At 52.3% G+C, this 24,931-nt stretch overlaps 1 protein-coding gene across 6 annotated transcripts in view; it reads right to left on the bottom strand.

Moving 5' to 3' along the window:
• NFATC2 (nuclear factor of activated T cells 2) overlaps positions 1 to 24,931 on the bottom strand; it is a 140,197-nt gene that overhangs the window by 58,007 nt on the left and 57,259 nt on the right. For all 6 annotated transcript variants that reach the window (XM_047067602.1, XM_047067603.1, XM_047067601.1 and 3 more), the window contains exons 4-6: positions 20,280 to 20,482; positions 19,087 to 19,259; positions 4,694 to 4,834 (exon numbers count right to left, since the gene is read on the bottom strand). In XM_047067602.1, the coding sequence (XP_046923558.1) occupies positions 4,694 to 4,834; positions 19,087 to 19,259; positions 20,280 to 20,482 (517 nt within the window). The remainder of the gene's footprint in view (positions 1 to 4,693; positions 4,835 to 19,086; positions 19,260 to 20,279; positions 20,483 to 24,931) is intronic.

The raw sequence follows: 24,931 nt of genomic DNA, 5'->3' as shown, positions 1-24,931 counted from the left end.
CCTGTCTGTCAGAGCCCCGAGGAGCCCGACCTCCCGCGAGGGAAGGCCCACCGCGTCCTGGGGGCGCAGGGGCGTCTCCGAGACCCCTGCTGGCCTGTTGGCACTGATCCAGAAGCCGCCTTCACCCGGGATTCTTTAGGCGAGGCGTGAAAGCGCTCTGCACGGATTCTTTCGAGCCCGGGACCCGTTGCAGAATCCGAGGGTCTATCTCACCACAAAATGGTTCCAGTCAGTGGTTCAAAGCAGCTAAAGGGTCTTCAGGCGAGTTAACCTTGTTCTAAGCTTCTTCCGACTAGAAGAGCTAACGGCCAAGGGGGCAGACTCCTAAGCCAGGCTGCCTGGGGTCGCACCTACGCTAGCTGTGTGATCGTCCCCGAGTCGCTTAACCTCTCTGGGCTCAGCTCCTCGTTAGGAAAATCAGGACAATGGTAGCTGTCTGGGAGGGCCGTCGTGAGGAATGAGATTCGTTAATACATATAAAGTGCTCAGAGGCCCGGCATCTAGCTCATTATGACTCCTGTTTGTTGTCTTTCAATGCCCCTTGGCTCCATGAGATAGAATTTTATTCATCTCTGTTCTTTCCACAGCCTAAATATAATGATAACAACAAAAGCTAATATTCAGTGAGCATTTACCATGTGCTACGAGCTATGCCAAGAGCCTAATGTGTGCCACCATCTAACTCATTTCAGCTTTTCTTCTCTCCAGAGAAGGAAATCGTCCGTATTTTACGGAAGGGTTAAACGCCGGCTCGGAGAGGTGACGTGACTTATCCAGGATGCCGAAGCCACTCAATGCAGGTCAGGGATTCGAACCCAGGCCTTCTGACCTCAGGCCCTGTGCTCGTCACCGTCCAGTCAATGCTGTCTATGGGCTGAGCAAGGAGAATCGGGACCGTAAAAACAGCAGCGAACGTTCGGCAAGCGCTCCGTGCACATTACGCGTGCACTGACCGTGTCCGCACTGGGCTCCTGCGGGGGGCGGGGGAGCATCAGTACCTCATTTTACAGAGCAGGAAACGGAGGCCCAGGGAGGCTGGACATCAGGATCATGCCGGGCACTATCTGTGGGGGAGTCCCCTCACTGCACGCCTAGCGGAGCGCCTCCCGCAGGCAGCGGCTTAGACGAGACAGTACGTGGACGGTCGCGGACAAAGATCCCAGGAAGCTGCTCTGATTATTCTCCTTATTCATACACAACTTTTCAAAGGTGAAACAGACCGAGTTTTCTTGCCTCCACGAGGTCAACTGTGAAACTTCTTTTGTTTTTTTTTTTGTTTTTTTTTTTTTTTTTTTTAAATTTTTTTTTTTTCAACGTTTATTTATTTTTGGGACAGAGAGAGACAGAGCATGAACGGGGGAGGGGCAGAGAGAGAGGGAGACACAGAATCGGAAACAGGCTCCAGGCTCCGAGCCATCAGCCCAGAGCCCGACGCGGGGCTCGAACTCACGGACCGCGAGATCGTGACCTGGCTGAAGTCGGACGCTTAACCGACTGCGCCACCCAGGCGCCCCTGAAACTTCTTTTGAAACCAAGAGAAAGCAAGCTACAGAACAAACGCCGTCGATTCATTCCCTCAACAAACGCTTAACCGGGCCATCTGAGCAGCATCTCAAGTGCGTGAACTCCCCGGACAACGCAGGCTGACTGGTTCCCAACTCTGCAAGGGACCAGGAAGGACCCGGCCTCCAAGCCACCCCCACGCAGACCTGGGCATGGAGAACGAGACATCTGCAGGTTACCGGCATTTTCCCCTCTGCCAGGAAGGTGCTGTGAGGCCACAGGCTTCTTGCGAAAGTCAGCAGAAGGCCCGCACGATAATCGGCTCGCACGGAAGGTGTGTCAAACCTGGAGCAGCTAACGTGTGCTTGGTCAGGTACATCTCAGGCCACTCTCCTGCTGAAGAACTCTCCGTGACTCCCTCTGAGCTCCCCCACGTGCAGACCATACCAAGGCCGTGTCTCTACCCGGGACTGGGAAACCTGTGCTGGCCTCTGCCTGTTTGGCAACACATTCCAGCCACGCTGGTTTGCTCTCCGATTTACAAAAGCCTAGCAGATTCCTGCAGGAGAGAGTACCACACCCTTCCACCATCTGAAAAGTAAGCCTCCCCCAAGATGCCGAGAAACGTGCGAGCCTCCATGAATCCACTACGACGTATAGAGGCCTTAACCCTAGGAAAGAACAGTAACAAATAGTGATCGTTAATGTGCGTTGAGCACTTACTACGTGCCAAGCACTTTATGAGTGCTTACCATGTAGAAATCCTTGATCCTTAAACCACCCTACGAGGCAGGAGTGTCATCATATCGTATAGATGAGGAAACTGTTACCCAGAGAAGATAAGTAACCTGCCCAAGGTCACACAGCTAGAAAATGGTGGAGCTGGGTTTGGGCTTAGGAGCGTGAGCTCTTGCCTAACTGACCAAAGGAATATAAACGATGTTCATCGCTGAGTCACTTATGATAGCACAGAGCGGGAAGCAGCCTCAGGCCCGATAAAAGGAGATAGTTGAATAAAGTCCTGGACAAACATAGGACAGAAGGCAAAGCATCCGTGGAAATGTCTGCATCCCTAATCCCTCACTGCACCACCACTGCCCCTCGAACCCACAATGACCGACCACGTACCCCCTAAACCACTTCCAAGCCCATCCAGCCCTTTCCAGCCCCCCACTGCCGTAGGCTTATTTATGTCATGCCTGGTCACAGAGCCAGCCCACCCCAAGAGGAGGCTTTATGTGAACTGGGGAAAAAACACCCCTCCCCCAAGACCCCCTGCTTCCTCCTGCTAGCAGTGGTCTTAGTAATACACAGATTGATGATGCATCCCATTTGAAGAGCAGCCCCCAGAGGACAGGTGCCCTTGTGCAGTGCACAGTCCTCACAACTGGACAACCCTGCCTACGATGATCTCTGTATCATCCTCAGGGCGGTAAACAAATACGAATACACCCCCTTTTAGTGAAATCGTGTCCACTAGAGAAAAAAATTGAGCTAGTATCCATAACTCTCAAATAATTGTGTAACTTGATATTTATCATTCTCTTTTTACCATGACCTCATTGGCAAAAGATATTAACAGATGATATGTGGAAAAAAAGAATACACGTGAGCAAAAACAAAAATATTAAACCTCGCATAGCAAAGTAACGTGAAGTAAAGAGAAGTACCAATTCAGCAAATATTTTTTAACTAAAAAAAATTTAAAAATGGCGGGACACCTGGGTGGCTCAGTCGGTTAAGCATCCGACTCTTGGTTTCGGCTCAGGTCATGATCTCATGCTTCGTGAGTTCAAGCCCCACATTGGGCTCTGTGCTGACAGTGTGAAGCCTGCTTGGGATTCTCTCTCTCCCTCTCTCTCTGTCCCACCTCCACTCATGCTCTCTCCCCTGCTTTCTCTCAAACTTTTTTTTTTTAAATAGCACTTCTGGGGCGCCTGGGTGGCTCAGTTGATTAGGCGTCCAACTTCAGCTCAGGTCACGATCTCACAGTCTGTGGGTTCGAGCCCCGCGTCAGGCTCTGTGCTGACAGCTCAGAGCCTGGAGCCTGCTTCAGATTCTGTGTCTCCCTCTCTCTGCCTCTCCCCTGCTCATGCTCTGTCTCTATCTCTCAAGAATAAACAAACAATTTTAAAAATGGCACTTCTGGGATGGGGTGAAACCATTACTGGCATAGTATTGATGGAAGTTTCAATTTGTACATTTCTGGAAGTTAATTTAGCAATATGTATTTAAAGCTCTCAAAACAACTATCCAAAATTCCACTCTAGGAATAAACCGTACATGCCCAAAGACAAGACAAAACACTCACGTATCAAAGACCAATCAACTGTCCTACAAGTATTAAAAGACTCATTGCAGCACTATTCGTAATAAAAAAAATACATGTAGCTTATGTTTATAGCTTACAATAAACCTAGAGCTGTTATGATTACTCGACACGTATTAACCTCTTTAGCCTTCATGACAACCCTGTGGCAATAAGAACCCTTGTTATTATCGTTCTATATAAAAGGAGACGAAGGCACTGGAAGGGGAGATCATTTGCCTGAGATCACAGAACAAGTAGCAAAGTCAGCATCTGAACCCAGGATATCCAGGGCCACAGCATGCAAACTTATTCGCCCTGTGGAATGGACTCCTTTTCTGATAATAGCATAAGGTTGAGAAGGTTTGCCTCTCTGTGTGAAAAAATAGTTTAAAAAAAAAAAAAAAGAAAAGAAAAAGAAGGGCGCCTGGGGGGCTCAGCCAGTGAAGCATCTGACTTGGCTCAGGTCATGATCTCACAGTCCGTGAGTTCAAGCTCCGTGTCGGGCTCCCTGCTGACCGCTCAAAGCCTGGAGCCTGCTTCGGATTCTGTGTCTCCCTCTCTGCCCCTCCCCGACTCACACTCTATTTCTCTGTCTCTAAACAATAAACATTTTTTAAAAAATTTAAAAAGAGTCATAAGGTTATCGTCCAACGAGAGAGCCCGGGAGCAGCCGAAACACTGTGGCACGTCCACGCAGCAGTGAACTGTGTTGACATCCACGGCTGGAGGCCTGGGAAGCTTCCCGTGGGGAGTAAGAAGAACAGAAACTAAGACCCTGCCCACAGGACCCATTCCCCAAATCAGTGCTGTCGGGAAGAAAGAGACGGGAGTTTTATATGGTGCTGGAGGACAAGGAAAGAGCTCAAAAAGCCCCCTGACCTGTGGTCTTCTCAGTAAACACGACTTTGGACTCGGCTGTGAAGTTCTGTCCCGTGAGGATCATCTGCTGGCCCCCGTAGACCAGGCAGCTGTCGATGTCCTGTCTTTCCACCATGGGCAGCTCGTGGGCGGATCGCTGGGCTGAGGGCGAGGGGAAAAGAAGTCATTGCAATGGCAGAAGAAGTCTGCTCAAAAGAGGCTGATTTCACGGCACGCCCCGCCCACCTTTGTCACCTGCTGTCATCACAAACGTGGAGCCATCAGCCCCCGCAACGGCTTACCCCGGAAACAACATGTTCCTGTCTCAGTGCCCTAGGTCGTTAGGGCTAGTCTTCTTCCAACAACGCATGTTGTTTTCACAAATCAAGGGACAGGTGTCTGTTCTCCCAACGGGGAGGAAAGGCGAGTGAGATCTGATCTTTATTTTACAAAAAAGGGCAAGTCAACTTTTTCATGAGAGCACCCCTTTGCCAGAGAGTACTCTCTCCCTGTGCCCCTGATGTTAGCAAACGCTTGAAGGGACCATGCATGCTGACACTAGGACCCGGTTCCTGCAGAGTTCAGACATAGTCGCTTGGCAATTCCCCGGCAATCCTGAACTCAGTCTTCAAAACAACATCACCTTGCCCCATCACCTCTCTGACCTCACTTTCTAGGATCCCCCTCCTTGCTCACTGTGTTCTAGCCATGCTTCTAGAATGTTCTCAATGTCCCTCAAACACACTCCCCAACTCCTATTTTTGCACACTTGTACTTTCTAGTCCCTCCCTCTCTGGAAAGTTCTTCCTGATGATCTACGTGGTTTCCTTCCTCACTTCTTGCAGGTTTCTCCTCAGGTGCCCCCTCCTCAGAGAGGCTTCCTTACCCCTACCCTTCCATCCTCCCACCTTGAAGGTAAAACAGCAGTACACACCCCGTCTGTCTGTGTCTCTCCCCTCCCCCTTCCCCTTTATCTTGCATGACCCTGTTTTATTGGGTCACCTGTCTTTCAAATCTCCCCACACTAGAATGTAAGCCCCAGGACGGAGCTCTGTACTGCTGTAAGCCCAAGGCCAAGAACAGTGTCTTCTTGGATTTAGTAGGAGGTGCTAGGGATGAATGGACAGAAGGACGGACGGATGGATGGATGGATGGATGGATAGATGGATGGATAGATGGACGGACAAATGGACAGATGGAAGGATGAATGGATGGATGGACAGATGGATGGATGGATGGATGGATGGATGGATGGATGGATGGACAAATGGACAGATGGAAGGATGAATGGATGGATGGACAGATGGATGGATGGATGGATGGATGGATGAATGGATAGATGGATGGACAAATGGACAGATGGAAGGATGAATGGATGGATGGACAGATGGATGGATGGATGGATGGATGGATGGATGGATGGATGAACGGACAAATGGAAGGATGGATGAATGGATGGATGGACACAGATATGGATATATCTCAATATATCTTAATATGTACACACATGGAAGTCTCTCTATATCTAGATCCTCATCTGTATCTATAATGAATGAAAGATGAAGAAACAGAACAGGTCTATGCTGAGTGTTGAGTCACAATGATATATGCTCACAGCAACTTTCTGAGGAAGGAAGTATTAAAATTATTCACATTTGCCTGGAGAGAAAACTAAAGCTAAGAGAAGTCAGGTCAGGGTGTGTGGTTAAGCTTAGGTCTGAATCCTCAGAAGATGGTTTGTCCAGCTCCAGAGGCCCCAGTCCTTAGTCACTGCAGCCGGCCATTGATTGTTCTGGAATGCAGGCTGCAGGGAAGAACGAAGACCCTCTCCAGCCCCCTTCCCTGCACAGGGTGAGAAACACATCCCAGTCAGCGAGAGGGACTCATCTGCCCGGGCCTCGCCTTAGCAGCGTGGGCTGACGAGGCCGGCCCTCCCCTTATGAGTCAGCCTGAGCTCCTGGCGTTCCTCCCAAGCCCAAGAACCGGGCGGAGGGCCAGCCCTTTCCGTGCCAGGGGCCCGAGGACCTCCCCATCCGGGAGCTGGGGCGGGCAGCAGCCGCGTGAGGCCTGGGGGCCCAAACCTAACCCTTCCCTCCTGGCCGGCCTGGACCTCCAGGTGGCAAGCACGCCCCTCCCTCCATCCCGAAACCCGCTCCTTCGGGAGCAACCGTGCAACTGGCAACATTTCAGGAGTCTACGGTGGACCCGCCAGATGCTCCCAGACACTTCACCTTGAAAGTGCAACCCAATGACTCACAATGATCCCCTGTCGGTTTCACCCCATCCCTGGCTCAGCCCAGGGACCAGCCAGCCAGTGCTGAGCCCAGGGGCTGCCGGTTCAGAGCATACATTCAAAAGGCCTCTCTGCAGAAGCTGCTAATTTCTCCCACATGGGCTGGGTCATTAATCCCTTCTTTCAGTATAGGAGTTTTGTAGGACTTCCTAATTGAGCTGCCACAAATGGAGATTTATGAGCAGTGAAGACACCAGTTGTATCGCCTGGAAAAGCAGGTCCCGACTTTTAAGATCTGCCTCTGATGAGCCTGGGGGGCAGCTGGGGGCTTCGGGCCCCAGGAATGGGTGCCCCCCCCCACCAGGAATGGGGGGCAAGAGCCATCCCTCCCATTCTGCAGGTGGAAAGCCTGAGTCATCCCTCCTGGGCAAGCCAGCCAAGGGCTCGCAGCCAGCCGGGCCGGAGACTGGCCGTGGCCGTGACTCTCGGCGCTGGGTGGGAAGCTGGCCCGGACGGCTGCTCTGTGAATCACTGAGCATTGCTGTGAACACAACGGACTGCTTCTCCTGCAAAGCCTTGCGGTTTTGACCAACCAACTTTTTCTCCCTCTGCCGCATTTGCATTTCCCACCCCTTCTCCTTATCTGAAGGAAAACACTCTTTTTAAACAGAAGTTTACAGAGAGAGGATGACGAGAGTCCAGCCCAGCTCCCTGTACTTTCTTTTGCCTCCTCTCCAGTCCTGAACCCCAAGTGGGAACGCCGGAGTCACCGTGAGCTTGTCCGAAACGCAGGGCTATGGGCCCCACCCCAGACCTCCTGAACCCAAGGAAGGGCTCAGTGTAATAAGGAATCCATGTGATCGTTGTGCACTGACCAAGAGGCACTCTTAGCTCCGGGGGCACGTTAGAACGAGCCAGGAAGGTTAGAAAGTACGGACACCCAGGCCCTGATTGTAGAGCAGGGGTTCTCAGCCTGGGCACTACTGACCTGTGGGCTGGACCCGTGTTTGCTGTGGGGCTGTCCTGTGCACTGTGGGATGTGGGATGTCCTGGCACTGTGGATGCCAGCTGCACCCCTCCCAGTTGACACACGGAGTCACCCCCAGATATAGAGCTGGATGGCCCCTGGGAAGGAGGGGCCCCAGATCGCCCTTGGATGAGAACCACGGACTCCAACGGTCGGAGGGGAGGACCCCAGCCCACATTTTTTTTTTTAAAGAACCTTAAGGCTTCCAACGGGCCGCAGCACCATCATGGCAGAATGATGCAGGACCCTGGGAACCAAAGGAGAATTCTGGTTTCCTGCTGCTTGGGCTCTGGGGTCAGAAAGCCCTGGTTTCAAGGGTTTGCCTCCTGTCACCTCCGTTCTGTGCGTCCCTGGGCAAGTGACTTTACCTCTCTGGGTCACAGATGCCGCCTACGAGTACCTGCCCTCACGGGTCTGCTACAAACAGTACGAGACAACATACTACATGTCAACATGGACGCAGTCAGGACAGACCTGGGAAAACGGCTAATGTCCATAACCCAGATATCCGTCCATGGACGGATGGATGGCCGACGTGTGGTATACCCATACGGAAGGACGATTCAGCCGTGAGAAGGAATACAGGCTACACCACAGACGAACCTTGAAAACGTTATGCCAAATGAAGGGCCCGACACCAAAGGACAACCGTTCTGTGCTCCATATTCACAACGCTCAGAATAAGGGCATCCATTGAGAAGGAAAACGGACGGGGGTGCCCAGGAGTCTGGGGTTCCTTTTTGGGGTGGTGGACAGGCTCCATACCCATATGGCTGGTGGTAACGCCACCTCGTGAGTGTCCCCCACACCCCAGAACTGTAGTCCTTACGGCGGGCTCAATGGTAAACTGTGTTAGGTGTATTTTACCACGACAAAACAGGACAAACACAAGACCATCGAGTACAAAACAAAAGCACTCAGCCAGGGCCTAGCGCACAGTAACCATTCGAGAAACTATTCTTTAACACTGTTAGCTTCCAAACTGCCGCTCTTTCTTGCCCAGCCGTTTTCAAAATATTTTCTCATCTGTTATCGTAACAGACCCTTAAATGACGGCCCTGCTGGAGCACCGAGGGAGGCACTGTTCACGACACTTGAGGGACTGAGAAACAAATCCTAGGCTACTCAGCTCCATCCAGGGGCGGCCCCAGCTTGGGTGCGGGCTAGAGCGTTGGGCGGTCCTCGGTCCTCGCTCGAGTGACCCTCGCGTGGGCTTCTCCAAACCTGGCTCCCCACCTGTAAAGTGCAACTGTTCCCAGACCCCCCTCCCAGGCCGTCCCGAGGCATCCATGGGAGAAGGCACACGAAGCGTCTCTGCCTCGGTAAATTTCAGCCAGCAAGGTCACCGACGCTAAAGCCTGTAGTGTCTCGAGTACATCCCACGCGCCAGGCACTGGCTAAGTGTGGCCGCCTTACAGTCAGTATTTCGCCAAATGTGTGCCGACCACGTCCCGTGTGTTTACACGGCCCGTGCTCTGGGCGCCGCTGGTCTTGGTGGATCCTGAACCATTAGCTAGGATTTCCCAACCTTCACTGCCAGAGTGTCTCCAAGTAAGGTCCCCAGGTCACCTGGTTGGAGGAGGTGCTTAATCAGCATGCAGCTCCGCAAGCCACCCCTCAACCCACTGCACCCGGAGCTCCTAGAATTTGCATGTGAACAATCTTTCCAGGTGACTTGTTGCCCACATTTGTTTAGGAGCCAACTTTGACTCTGAAGAGGCCACATCCGGGCAAGGGGACCTCCTCCAGGGAATGCCCCTGCATCCTCAGAGAGCCCAGAAGCAAAGCAAACAAAGCCAATTAGCCTCCGAAAGAGGAACTGAAGAGAGGCAAACAGCAACCAAAATTACCCTCCTGGGGTCCGCTTCTTCCTCTCTCTCTGATGCAACTTCTCACACCTATGGCTGCTAATTGGACCGACACCACCCAGGACCTGTGGGAGGGCTCTCAGGAAGCCCGGGCCCACACCAGCCCCCATCAGCAGCCCCCTGACTCTCCTTCAGCCTTTCCACCGTTAGAGAATCTAAACCACCCAAACCGGTTACCCTGCACTGTTCTCCCCCCCAGACCAGGGGCCGCCATTTTAAAGCCATCCCGAGGGCCCCGCTCTCGCCTGTGGGTGAAGTCTAGGCCCCCTGTTCCAGCTTAAGCTTCTAGGTGGCCCTCACCAAGAGACTTCCCCAGGCCTCCCTCCTGCCCCCAGATTCTGGCACGTCATAAAGGGGCTCGGGGCTCCTGTGTTTTACGAGCTCTGAATCAACAGGGCACTGTTGGTTTAACCAGTTTGGGTGTTTGCTTTTACCGGCAACAGTGGCTGATGGGGAGCGGCAAAGCGGTGAGGGGAAATTCTCACCGGCGTGGGGTCCTGCGGGGTCTGCCCGAGTCAGCCTGGAAACGGAACATTTCTGCCTGCCTGTCTAGGATCCGCCCCGTCACTGGGGTGTGTGGCCAAGAATTACGATCTGCCCGAAAAACCTCAGGAGACAGGCAGGAGAGGCTGGACAGAGAAATCTGATGCCGCAAAGTAGGTGGATTCTGCTAATAATAGCGAATAATTACAGCTGCCATAGAGAGCGCCTGGGTTTCCAAGCACTTCACATATACGTTTTTGTTTATATTATAACACACGTGAAGAGGCAATTTGGGGCCGTGGGTAAAAGGCTGCTGCCTAAGTCCAAAGCCCAGCTCGGTGACCTCCGAGCTTTGGGACCGTGGGCAAGTCCCGTAATCTCTCTGTGTCTCTCTTTTCTCATCTATAAAATGGGCATAATCAGAGTACCAGCCTCATGGGGCTGTTTGCAGATTAAATGAGTTACACGAATGCAAGCTAGACTGTGGGATTCCACTACCCCGAGAGGCCCCTTTTCGGTAAAGGCTTCCCCGTGGGAAAGCCGCCAGCCAGCCCAGGCAAGGAGGGGCCTCCCGGAAGCCTCGTCCTGGCCGAACCCTGACCACCCCTGGCCACAGTGCTCCAGCTGCTGCACACCCTTCTCCTGTCTCCATCAGGCCGCCGTCGTTGGCTGACGTATTCCGGCCCGGCTCAGAATAAGGTGCTGACTCAGACCTGGCCGGAGACCGGCCCCTCAGGCCCCTCGGCCCCTGCCCCGGATGTTCCCCGGTCTTCCCTGGGAAGTGGGAGGTGGGACAGCAGACCCCAGTGCTCCCTGCGTGTGGGGTCCAACTCTGTGAGGGTCCTGTCGGCACTCACACCACAGGAGCGGGGTACCGTGGGCACGAATACACGGGGTCCGCCGTGCATGTGACCACCTTCTAACTCCAGGCCTCAGGGGGCCTCAGCTTTCTCACCTGGAGTATGGGACAGTGACGTGTGCCCTGAAGGGCTGGTGTATCTCAGCTCATCGAACCCACAAAGCTCGTGGGCCATCGCGGGCGCTACTTTCTTGCTCAATTACTATCCCTTTCCAATGTGCTAGCGGGGACATTCCCAGGTGTCTCCATACAAGACCCTCCCCGAGAGCTGCAGGCCTCTCCGTGAGCTGGACGAGTGTCCCGGTCACCGAAGGACCCAGGCGGCCTGGACGGGGGAAAGGACACGGGTGTCACCCCCAGCTCTGCCCTTCTCCTTGCCAGCCGCGCGGCCGCAGCAAACCCCGAAACTCTTCCGAACCTCAACCCCCTAGAACGGGAGCTCCACGAGGGGGGCGTTCCGGGCCCCCGACACTCGCTGGCAGGTGCCAATCCAGCAATGTTACCGAGTGCACCAGCCGAGCCAGTCCGCGAGGCGAGCCTCACCGTGGAACCAAGTTCCGACACGCGAGGGTCAGGGGCGCCGCAGGCCTTCGGTCGGGGCGGTGATGCCTTCCCCGCACCTGTGTGACCGGCCCGGTGAAGGGCCGGACGCTCTGTCTTCAATCAGCGGAGAAGCCACCCGGCTCCTGCGTTCCCACCCCCGCGCCCAGGTCTCCTGCACGCACCCCCTGGCCCACGCGCTCCTCCGGCCAGGTCACTCTCCAGGTCCCGTCTCAGCAGCAGGGCGTGTGCTTGGGGCCGGCACGCCTGAAACAATTGGTGTTTGTTAACCTTGGCAGGCACAGAGCGGCCGTGAGAGGCCCAGGCGAGGCCGCTTTGTAAAGCGGTGGGGAGGGCAGCCAGCAGGTGTGAGACACCCCACGAGACAGGCGCTGGGTTGGCCTGTGGTGACCTCGGCTGGCACCTGCCGTGTGTACACGCGTTCGTCTGGCCCCGACGAGAGCCGAGAGACACCTAGTGTTACTGTCCCCATTTTACAGATGAGGAAGCTTCCTGGGACCAAAGAGCCCGTAAGGGGCAGAGGCATTTCTTTGAACCCAGGCCCACACCTCAGCACTACCCTAGCCGGCTTCTCCCCGTCACACAGGCTTCAACGTTGCCGGAAACGTGGCTTCTCAGTCGTTGCTTAAAAGTCTCCTTGGAGGGCAGGGGGCTGACAAAGGCCCGGCCTAGCCACCCTCTGCCCGATGCCCGAATGTCGCCCACGATTTACTGCTACAGCGCCGCGGGGAAGGCACGCAGAGCCCTCGGAGGGTCGCCAGGCTGGCCTCTGGCTTACACGACACGAGGCCAAACTTTCGGTTCCAGCCCAAATTAATCTGTCACTCGTGACCTACCTCAACCTTGGGCGTCCCGAGATCCAGCACGATGTGGAGGTCACGGCTGGTTTGGTCCCTTACTAGCTGTGTGACCCCGGGCAACTTATTTAACTTCTCCCTGCTTCCGTTTTCCCGACTGTAAAACGGGAACGGCCATTGAGCTCAGTGTTTTTATGATGATTCGGGGGCAACACAGAAGGTGCCTGACGCACAGCAGCTGACTGTGGCCACTGTTCCTCTTCCTTCACCTCTTCCCTGCTGGGTCCCTGTGGTCTCCTTCCTTCCTTCATTTGGTCTTCAAGCATGTATGAGCATCTACTATGTGCCAGGGACCGCGCTAAACAAGTTTTGGAATATGCATCCCATTGTGTCAGCCCCCTACTTAGAACTCAAGCCTTCCCATGTCACTTTGAACAAAGTCCAAGTCCCCAGCTTCATCTCAGACTTCTGATCCGTATTCACTCCACATAGCCTCTCCAGCTGCCCTTTTTTTCCCTGAAGATGTGGAACTTATCTCTGCCTCAGGGCCCTTGCACTTACTGTATCCTCCAGCTGGGCCATGCTCCCCCACCGCTCAGGTTCAGATTAATATGCCACCTCCTCCAGGAAGTCTCCCCTGCTCAGCACACCCAAGGCTGCTGCTGCTTAGCCCTCCCCCCAAGTCACCAACGCATTGTCCTGGTTATTTTCGTCATCACACTTCACTGTTGAAAATGATGGTTTTCATTATTTAGGGTGGGTTCTCCTCGCTAGAATGTGGCCTGCACGAGGACCGGGACTTTTGTCTTGACCACTGTTTTATCTTATCCCCAGTGCCTAGAACAGCGTATCATGCGCTCCAGATGCGTTTTCAGTGGAAGAATCCACGTTAAGACGCCCACAAGAATTATGGAGGTCCTCTTGGCCTCTGGCAGAAGCAGGTGAACGAGGTAAGCAGCCCTGCTTCACGAGAAAGGAGGCAATATGCCAGTCTGGTCCCGCTGCTTCTAAGATTTTCATGAAGCAGTGCCGTGTGATCGCCCGTCTCCCAAGCCAGACCTACGAGAGTCAAGTGGGGCAGAGAAGGAAAGCTGGCGAGGGAGGGGAACACGGTCGGGTTGTCCAAGTGCTTGCTTCCAGGAGAGGGCATCCGAGGTGGGCCAATCTGGGGGTGGTGAATGATGGACCCCGACCCTACTCACCCCAGACACCAAAATTAGCCTGAGATGGAGTGCATCCTTAAACCTAAAACCCAGCATCAAAAAGCTTCTAGAAGAAAAGGTAAAAGGATACCTTTGCTTCCTTCAGACCGGTAGAAATTTGTTGGGGGAATGCAAAGAGCACTAATCCCAAAAGAAAAGAAAATGATACATTGGGATTTAGTCAAAATAAAATATTGATGCCCAAGCGTGGACCGGGGAAAATATTCATCCTACACACATCGGACAAAAGGCTCCTACCCAGGACGCATGAACAACTGACGCGTATTAATAATAACAAGAGGAGTGACCCCATCGCAAGAGGGCAAAAGCTGTGCACAGACAGTTCAGCGAAGAAGACACCGGGACAGCCAGCAGGTGCACACGCCAGCACTCAGCATCGTGAGCCACTGGGGAAATGCAAATCATGCACGAGGAGGTCCACTTTCCGCTCCCGGAGTGGCTCCCAGTAGAAAAGACGGGCAGAAGCCAACACCAGTAAGGACGTGGGGCAGATGGAGCTCTCATGCACTCTGGCTCAGAGTAAATCATTTTATGGTTTGGAAAATACATAGACTGGAGCACAACCTTTCCCCGTGAACCGGCCATTCCATTCCCGGGTGTTCACCCAAGGGCAGTGAAAGCATTTGGATCAGAAGGTTCACAGCAGCCAGGATCACGTGGTAAGAGCAATGGCTCTCAAAAGCACCGAGCTGATGCTGGGCGAAACCAGCCAGACACAAAGTACACGCTGTCCAATGCCATGGCGTGAGGTTCTAGAACAGGGAAAGCTAATCTCTGGCGATAGAAATCAGAACCGTGGTTGCCTGTGTGTGGGGATGGGGAGGCGGCACCGGCTGATGGGGTGTGAGGGCCCTTCCTGGAGGGAAGGAAATGTCCCGCGTCTCCTTGTGAGCGGTGGTTACGCAGGTCCGTTGAATTGTTGAAAATCACTGAACTGAAGACGCACGCTCTGTGTCATTTGTTGTATCTCAATTAGAGCTCGGTGACACACAGTTATGTCACGAGAAGGGAGGCGCTGAAAAGAGCATGTGAGAAAACCCACTTTCTGGTCTACACCATGCACCCACGCCCCAGTGCCTACACAAGGAGCAAAGTGGATTCCTATTCTGTGCCGGGAGTGGGCAAGACTTGGTGGAAAACCGCCTTGGGTGTTCTCTCGAAGAACAGAGAGGGGCAGGGAGGAGATTCCCAGAGAGACGCTCATGGGACAAAGCCTTCGCACCTGCCGACAGCCCCCTTCTGCTTCCTCATCACCTTCTTCTTGCGCTGGGCAGCCTGGAGAGGCTGGCGTTCACTAGTTTTGTTTTAAACAAACATTTTAGAGATAGGTGCTATGTGCCAGGCCCTGGCTGATGCCTTCTGGTCTCTGTCCTTACAGGAGAGAGACCAAGGAGTAAATTGGGTTGTCAGCACAGAGCGGGGGACCTGTACCTTGTGGGGTCGGGGGCGTGCGTCCTCCCTGAGGGGCCATGGACACAGCAACCTTGGATAAGGAAGAGCCAACCGAGGGACCGGAGGGGGCAAGGTGAGCGGGCCCCACGCTTCCCAGCACATCAGAATCACCGGATGACCTCCAAAAACTCTCCATGCACAGACCCCACCACAGACCAAGGGACTTGCCATCTTCGGGGTGGGATTCGGGCAACACATTGGGGGGTTTTCTGTTTTGTTTTTTAATAACTCCCCAGGTGGTGCCAGCGTGAGACCAAGTTTGAGAACAAGCTTTCTGGATGGAGGTGACAGTGTGGGCAAAAGCCAAGAGAGAAGACAGAGAAAGAGCCCAGTGGATTTGGGAACTGAGGGCCAGAGGCGACTGAGACGTCAAGAAATGTAGCTGAGGAGGAAGGGTCATGGGTTGAACAAAGCCCCAGGCACCCAGAACCTCAAACGTGGCTGTATTTGGAAATACGATCTCTGAAGGCACAAATAAGGTAAAACTGGAGGGTGGATTGTGCAGGATTCGTGGGGGCCCTGAGCCCAGTGACAGTGTCCTCATAAGAGACAGAGAAGGACACACAGACAACAGGGTCGCGTGAACAGGAGGCAGAGACTGGAGTCACGGACCCACAAGCCAAGGAGAGTCAAGAGTGCCGGCCGTTGCCAGTCTCTAGGAGAGGGGCCTGGAACATCCCCCCTTCAGAGTCTCCATTAGGAACAATCTGACGGTCACCTGGATTCTGGGCTCTGGCCTCCAGAACCCTGAGAGCAGAGTTAGATGTCTGTCGTCGGGGAAGACAAGCGTGTTCCTTCCTGAACTCTCCCACGTTCCCTGAGAAGCCGGGGAGACCCGGTTATCCGTCAGGACTGGGAAGGGGTGTGGACGGCACCCAGAGCCAGGCGGACTGGAGAAGCTTCAAAATCGGCTCCGCTGACAATCAGGGAGGGGACTGAGAGCATCTCCTTGGCAATACTGAACGTCTCGTGGAAAGAGAAACACACAGAGCACCCGTCTATGCAAAGGTGAGGTTTGACCTCCGGCGTGCTATGCATCAACGTAAGGAATCTACAAGTCTAGCAAATTGGCCTACTTTCCCAAGAGTGGCCTCCAGGGTTTGTCCTGTTTTCGCTAGAATCTGAGAACTCATCCTTGATTCCCCAAAACGTTATATAATCAGCACCTCCAAAGTAAGGTAGCCTTGCCAATAAGTATGAGTCCACTGAATGTTTTTCTTACCAGCTCACCCTCCCCAGGGGGCATATACAAAAGTCAACTAGTCAATAAATATTTATTGAATATCTCCCGAAGGATCATCACTATGTGCTACGGACTAGTCGTCAATATTTACTGAATCTCTAACAGTAAGCCCATTAGTCAATAAATATTTATATTAACGATCAGGCACCAGTCTTGGAAAAGAGAACAGAGGTGGCAATAAAAAGGACAGAAGATTCTGGGTGAGACAGCGTGTGGCCAGCTGGTAGTTCAGTCTGGCCCTGCAAGAAACGGAGGTGTTCTAGAAACCATAAGAAGGTATTTCACAGAACCAGAAAGCTGGAGACCCTAGCTCTACTGAGTAAAAAAGTGAGTGAATCACTTTACCAAGAAAGCCTGTTTCCTTATCTGTCAAAAGGAGGTAGTTGAATCAGCCAAATATAGAGAAAAAAAAAAAGCCCATGTTCAAGGTTCAAATGACTTCATGACACCCTGAAGATCTTGCTGGAGGTGCGTGTGGTTCAGCGCTGATCCTTCAACTCTCAGATCAACAGGAGATACACTGACCCGAGGGACCCAGAGACGGAGAGGAACAGGGACTCTGGCGTGTGGCCCCTCCTGAGGCCGCCTGCTCCCCACCTTGCTACAAACCACAGCCCCATCCTGTCGAGTGAGTCACCTACCAGAAAAAGGAGACCTTATCTTCTCAAAATCCCCCAAATTACTGAGGAAGAGCCCGGGTTTCCTTCCCAAAACATCTCGAGATGTTCAAAACCAACACCGTAGTGAGGCAGCCGCTGTGCCCAGCGCTCAGGGGACAGGGGTGGGGTCTGCTGGGTAGAGGAGGGGAACTCCCATGTTCCTGACATAGTTTTCAACACTTGTTTTCCCTTGTTGTGTGCTGTTGGGTCTTTCTCTTCTAACGTCAGAGCGGAGACTCAGCACCGTGTGCGGCCCGATCCACATCGTGACTCCCGTGGCTGGAGGAAATCCTAGGGCCCCTTCATCTTTTTTCCAAAGACCGACCAAGACCAAGTTCTGGCTTCTCCCCCCAAGAGGGCCCACAGTCTCTCCTCACTGGCTTTTAACCCCGAGGGCCAGGGGCGCCTGGGTGGCTCAGTCGGTTCACCGTCCGACTTTGGCTCAGGTCAGGATCTCACAGCTCGTGAGTTCAATCCCCACATCGGGCTCCGTGTTGCCAGCTCAGAGCCTGGAGCCTGCTTCAGATTCTGGGTCCCCCTCTCTCTCTGCCCCTCCTCTGCGCGTGCTCTCTCTCTCTCTCTCTCTCAAAAATAAATAAACGTGAAAAAAAAAATTTTAATCAATAAATGAAATCCTGAGGGCCGGTCTTCCCCAACCCTTTCTGCCTAAGATATTCATGCTTTTCCTTTACTCATTAGTGTCTGATTAAGACTCCCTCTGATTAATCAAAGCCACATGAAGATTTTCTCTAATCCACACAGTATTTTGGATTTGTTGCTGCTTTTTAAAAATCAGGACATTGGGGGTTTATCTTAAAAAGCCAGAGAATCCGGCCACCTCCGAGTCTCCATGCCCACATGGAAATGCCGGCTGGAGTTGTAGAAGGCAGGCCCATTCAGGTGGGGAATGTGCCTTCCTGGGCTGCATCTCCACTTACCCGTGTGACCTCCCCGGCCTCTCTAGGCAACTGAGTTTTGTGGCACACGGTTAGGGTAAAATGCCCAGTAAAAAGGAAACAGAATCCCGAAACATAATTGCATGCGGAACGTGATCGTAACACCATAAAAACTACTCTTCGAAGAACACAGAAATAACATAAAGGCTTTTGTTTCTGCAACAACGTTTACTGTTTTCTTCTCTGTGCTTGGACGAATGATTTCTAAAGTCGCAAACACTGAGCCGACGAGAAGCTTTGCCAGGTCTAACTGCAAAAACCAATCATGCAACTTGCCTCAAGTACCCGTGAATGAGCCCAAAGCGCCTTCTTCTTTCAAAGCCCGATGAGAACTGAGCCGCGTTTCTGCTCAGAGCCCTTCCACACGGCAGATCTCGGCCACTGCACATGAGATTCTGAAGTTCCTCTGCATTTTGGTTTGGGCACAGTGGGCAGATTCTCAGCGAATAGGCACAGATGGGCCGAGGGTGACAGCAGGGGCTGGGGGGGCGGGGCGGGGCACGGTCGTGCGTGCCAAAGCTCCTGTCCCAATCCCAGCCCTGCTGGCCCGGGGTGGCCAACCCCTCATCTCTCCCCCTCCTCTTCTGTAAAACGAGCATCAGCTGTGGCCTAGAACCTCCGTAATATTCAAGGAGCTACTGACTGCTGGGCGTTCAGCATCTAGACCAGCAGAGTCACCGCTCGGTCAGCGAGAACCACTGAGAGGCTAAGGGAAAGGAAAAGAGGACACTGGGCACAGTAAACTCACTCCAACTGCATCTACCTTTTTTACGACCAAAACATTTATACGTTTTCGAATCCTCTAAACAAAGCCGGAGGCTACTCGTTAGCTGTATTATTTTTTCATTTCCTGTGAGGCCACAAAACCTTCCACAAGCAAATGAGAGCGGAGAGAAGTCGTTCAATGTGCTCTGGGTCTGGGCCCTCTGGTCATCTCGGGCCCCCTGTCGACCCCTGCGGGTCCTGCGCATTCTTGCTGAGCACCTTGCCCGGGGCGGAAGGTCACGTTCAGTATACGCGGCGAAGGCCGACGCTGCCCAGCGCCCAACTTACAGCATTCGATGGGGTTGGATGCAGTCTGCAGGGAGATGATCCTCCCGCTGGCCTCTGGAATGTGCACCCGGAAAACCAGCCGCACCCGCGTGTTCTTCCTGCCGATGTCCGTCTCGCCTTTCCGCAGCTCGATGTCCGCGTTCCTCAACTTCAGGATCCCCGCACAGTCAATGCTGCGAGGAGGTTGAGAACCCCACTTAGAACTGACCATCTTGGTGAACAGGCAAGATCACCCACAAAACCACCTAAGTCAGTTAACCGAAACGGTTCCACCGCCAGCCACAGACGGGGAGGTGGGCGGGGGCGGGGAGAGCGGATTACAATCCGCCGATCAGGATTCCAGCCAGGAACGGACTGCCCAGATGGGGGTCAAACACTCACAAAGTCACTGGAGAAATTCCCCGGTGGAAAGTACCTCCCTAGGGAACCTTTTCATGCCAGTTTCTCTACTCTCAAAAGCGTCTGACAAACTCAAGTATGCAACTGGCAAAACTGATTGGAGACTCTTCGATAGGTAAGAGGGGTGGATCGGCGTTAAACATCTTTAATTTGACAAAGGTACTGTGGTCACCAAAGAACCTAGGCGTTCTAGTCCTGAGGAAATTCACGCTCAACTATGTAAAGGTAAAGAGTCACCGTGTCTAACAGTTCAGGAAAAACCGAGGAGCAAAGGAAGTGATAAAGCAAACGTGGAAAACGTTCACAATCGGCAAAGCTGAGCGAACGGCAGACAGGGTTCTCTGTAAAATTCTCACCGTTTGGAAGTTAAGGTTATTTTCTAATAAAGAGATTTTTTTTTTTTTAACTCCAGTGCACGGGTGCAACGTTTCCCAAATTTGAGCTACACGCCTATTCCTTTGTGAGTTTCAACCTATCTGTGTCTTTAAAAATTTTCTTTAGGCCAAATACATTCTGACACATAAATCAACTTAGCCTCATCCCAAGTAACATAATCCAAAGACGCATAGGTAGTCTTTCTCCCAGCACACAAGAAAAGTATTTAGACATAAAGCTTTTGAAGTAGAAACTTTTCGAACAAATCTCTATGGGCCCATCGCAGAGTGGGAACCACCATCCACGACTCCTTCCACCAACTCAACTCCAGAGAGTCCCCGCTACCAAATCCCCGCCCCTGGGTCCCCCCCCCCCACTTCCCCATAAAGACCCACCACCCTCGGCCCCCAAGCCCTTACGTCGCCCTCATGTTGTTCTTTGGCTCCAGAGGGATCTCCAGGACTTTGGTGTTGCCTACGATCTTCTCGTAGCTGGTGGTGGTGACGGTTTTTCCCGTGATGCGGTGCACCTGGTAGAAGGCGTGGGGCTTAAGGATCCGCTCGTCGGCTGTCCCAATGAAGATCTGAAGCCCGAGAGGCTTGTTTTCCATGTAGCCATGGAGCTGTGGGGGAGAACACAAAATCAAAATATTACACACCTCTAGCATGCAGGGTGCTGGTGGGTATAGTCCCTCAAAAATCTGAGAAGCTCCCGGGCCGCAGAAGGAGTGCAGGACTGCCCCATCACCTGGAGGAAAGGAGAACTAGGAGGAACCCTGGTGTCCCAACAGAAAGGCTGCTCAAACAATGAATTACGGAGATCCTCTCTAAAATGGAGCCTTTGCGACCGTGAGAAGGTAGGAGATCAGAACTGTATTTACGGAGAAACAGCCGGAAACTGCCAGTGCTCAGCTGCCAGCAGGGTGGTGGGGAGAGTGTCACATGGTGGTGAGGACAAAAAAATAATCAGGAAAGATAAACCAGAGCTCTTGACACGGGTTGCTTGGGAAGATCAGAAGAAAAAACGTATGCTTTTTACATGAATATATTCTAATCAACAAGTTAGATTTTTTTTTTAATTAAAAAAAATAAATAAAGAGCAAGGCTAAAGTGCCATCATCTGAGTCAAAAGAAAATTAAAGACTGGAGGAAAACGTGTGCGACACAGAACAGGCAAAGGATTAGTACACAGAATACATAAAGAATGCCTACAAATGAGTAAGTAAAGGACAAGATTCCTGGCCATCGTGTTTAAAACTGAGTCTTACCCCCAGTGGGTAGGACTATCTCCTTCCTTCTTCTCTATCTGCTTTTCCTTCTTTTTATCCCATCTAACATTATTACATAGCTCCTCAATTCCTTTTGCTTAGGTCCTTCTCCTACAACTGGACTGTCACTCTCTGAGGGCAGGTGTGTCTGTTTATTTTACTGGCCACAACATCCCTGGCACCCAGAATAAGGCTTGGCACATGGCAGGTATTCTAGTACGCATTTGCTGAATGAATTGACAAAACTATCCAACAGAAAAATGAGCAAGAAATTTGAACAGGCAACTCACCGAAAAACAAATGGTCGTTAGCTTGGAAAAGATGTTCGATTTGACTTGTAAACGGGAAAATGCAAATTACCTTGGGATACCATTTTTTGCCTATTAGAATGGCATGCATGTTGGTATTTGATACAATCACGTGTTTTACAGACGGCACACAGGCACTCTCTCATGCAGCTGACAGGAACATAACCTGGTACAACTATTTCAATTAAAAATTAAAACCACATATGCCCTATGACCTGGTAATTCCATTTCTCACTACGTACCCTAGAAAAAAAATCGTGCGGTCAGGAGTCATGCACAAAAATGTTTACTAAAACAAATGAAATATAAACAATTAATTACAGCAATGGGCTTCTGAGTAATATAAATTGTCCAGGCTAGGGGTGCCTGAGTGGCTCAGTTGGTTAAGCGTCCGACTTTGGCTCAGGTCACGATCTCATGGTTCACGGGTTCGAGCCCCGCGTCGGGCTGTGTGCTGTCAGATTGGGATTCTCTCTCCTTCTCTCGCTCTGTCCCTTCCCAGCTCACTCTGTCTCTCCCTTAACATAAATAAACTTAAAATAATTAAAAAAAAAAACTAGGATCTCCAATCAACTGCCAAAAAACAAAGTCTCCAAGGCAATGGAGGACGACATATGGTCCAGAATTGCGGTGTCCAACACAATAAGTACAAAAATTAAATAAAATGGAAAATTCAGTTTCTCAGTCATGCTGGCCCCATTTCTAGTGCTCGGTGGCCACAGATGGCTAGTGGCCACGGCGATGGACGGCACAGATACAGAACACGTCCGTCGTCAAGAAAAGTTCTACTGGACGGCACCGTTCCGGAAAGACGGGAGTCCTCTCGTGTCCTTCTAAAAACCATACGGAGACAGGCTGGGAGTGGAGCAGAGTCAGGTGACATCTTTTTCATAAGCTGCCAGGCCGACACCCACAGCATTTCCGTGTGTCACACACACCCAAGAGTTGCCCAAGGGCAAAGATGGAAATCCAAGTCAGAACCTCTCATCTTTCTCCCCCATGCCAACTGCAGAACAGGGTCCTGTTCTGCACAAATCAAAGGAAGGAGGTCCGAGTTGAGAAGAGATTGGTTTTTGTTGGTTTTGCTTTACATTTGGACCCAAGATAAACAGATTTCCTCACCTCCTCTTCTGGATTGACCAGGAGGCGGTAAACACAGCATCCCGCTGGGTGGAGAAGGAAAGTAGGTAGGACAGAGAGTGAGCCTTGATGGTCTCGGTCCCTTCCTCCTCCCCAGGACAGAACAGAAATTGCAGCAGCCTGGGTGTATTCATGGTAAACAGCCCTGAAGATAAAACCTGTCCCACCCCTGGGGGCACCTGGCTGGCTCAGTCGGTTCAGCGTCCAACTCTTGGTTTCGGCTCAGGTCATGATCTCACGGGTTCGTGAGTTCCAGCCCTGCATAGGGCTCTGCGCTGGCAGTGTGAAACCTGCTTGGGATTCTCTCTCTCATCCTCTCTCTGCCCCTCTTGTGCATGTGCGTGCTCTCCCTCTCTCTCTCTCTCTCTCTCTAAATAAATAAAAGTAAATATACTTTTAAAAAATTGTGCCACATCCCTACAGTTCTACCTGAATCCAGCCACTTCAACCTCTCCCCTTTCAGGCACACCAGTCCCAGCATCCATGCGTCTCCCTGGGATGATAACCACTTCCCCTAACTGGTCTCTTGCTGGCCTTTCACAGAATAGCCCAAGAGCCTTTAAAAAAAAAAAAAAAAAAAGTGCAAATCAGACACAGACACTCCCCCGCTTACAACTCTCCAAAGACTTCCTGTGGCCTTAGAATAAAATCCAAACGTGGTCTATGAGGATTCCGCCGGCCCAACCTGTCACTTCTCCCTCCACCCCACTGAGTCCTGCCAAAACCAACCACCTTCTGCTCCTGGAGCACACCCAGCTCTCTCCAACCTCAGGGCTTTTGCACAGCCCTCCTCTGCCTAGAACACCCTTCTGCTGGTACAGTTCATCTTCAGAGCTCTTCAGATCCTTCCCGAACCACATTATGCATTTACACCCAAGGCTGGAGCCAGGTCTGGGGGCCTTACAAGACCCACTTGTTAAATTTTTAGGAATTTTAAGAGTCAGTGGGTGCCACTTTGGTCACTTGAAGTCCCCCACAGTAGGGATACCGATACCCCCAAAATTGGCAAATGCTACACATCGAGGCTCTTTTTTCTTTTTTCCCCCAGAGAATTGGATGTTGAAGGTTCACTACCACACCACTGGCACAATGACTTCATTACCACCTGAGGTTTTCTTGTTTTGTTAGTTGTTTGCTTAGTATCTCTCTCCCCCACCGAAACACGAGGTCCATGCATCTTGGTAGCAGGAACTTTGTTTACCGTGTTCAGCGTGATCAGTAAACATACTGGATTCGTGGTCACCATCAACAACGACACATCAGCTCAGTGCATACTTCCCACAAGCCCAGCACCGAGCTCGATGATTTACGTGTGTCACAGCTCTGTGTAGGCTGGACCCACCGAGGCTTGTGCAAGACCAGCGATCTGTCCCAGTTAACACAGCTAGCATAGGACGGAGTTAGGATGTGGATTCCGGGCTCTCAGGCCACCCCCTTAACCGACACATGCTCCGTGTCCTTGCCACCTGGGTCTACAGCTGCTCTGGGGTCTAGGACTACAGGGCAGAAATGCACGTCAGGAAACACAAGTAAGGGCTCAACTGTGAGATCAAGGGTGTTGGGGGAGCAAGAGGGGGATGGAAGGAGAGAAAGAAGGGCATCAGAAAATTCAGCACAAACAATGTTTCTCCTTTGTGGAGGAAGAAACCCACTCCTTCAAGAAGGACGTCTCTGCATTCCAGAGCTCCCCCTGGTTGGGTCGGACCAGCTACTGCGGTGCAAACAGATGGGCGCCCACCTCACTGAGAGGCCCCCTCTCCCAGGTGACACCGGAGAGGGCTCTGGACTCGGGAGAAAGAAGAAAGGATTTCACCCTCGGCCAGTCACAGCTGAATTTCAATCCTGCCTCGGTTTCTGAAAAGCTGTGTGACTTTGGAGCAGTGGCTCCGCCCCTCTGAGTTTCAAATGCTCCCGTAAAACAGGGACACCACCTCCCACTCCCCAGGGCTCTTTCAAAGACAAAGTAAGATGACTTCTGTAGGGTGCCCGCGAACCGAGAATCTTCCCGGTCACCCGAGGAGGATGACTCAGAACACAAAGGTGGTACTACAGAACTGAATGGAAAGGTAAAGGTTGTCTGCGAAAGCCCGGTAAAGTGGAAAACAACCCGAAACATGCTTGTGGGTGGTAAACCCGGGCATTAATTCCAGTCTTCTCTGCGGCTAACAGCCCCTCTGACGTGGGAGCTGGAAGGAGGCAGGGCCCAGGGAAGAAAGCTCGCCACCTCGCATGAAATGAGAAGAACGCTTCCCCTCCACCCTCGGACCTCCACCCTCCCCTCCCCGAGAAGGACCAGCAGGCGCCCAGGGCCCTGCGTGCTCATTCGGGACAGTCCTGCCAGCAATGTGGAGGTTTG

This window comes from Lynx rufus, unplaced genomic scaffold (assembly GCF_022079265.1).
Source record: "Lynx rufus isolate CCGP_SWC_20201006 ecotype Redwood Valley unplaced genomic scaffold, mLynRuf1.p SCAF_8, whole genome shotgun sequence".
NCBI classification, from domain to species: Eukaryota; Metazoa; Chordata; class Mammalia; order Carnivora; family Felidae; genus Lynx; species Lynx rufus.
The sequence above is the reverse complement of the archived record's forward strand: the minus strand, read 5'-3'. Positions and strand labels throughout refer to the sequence as shown.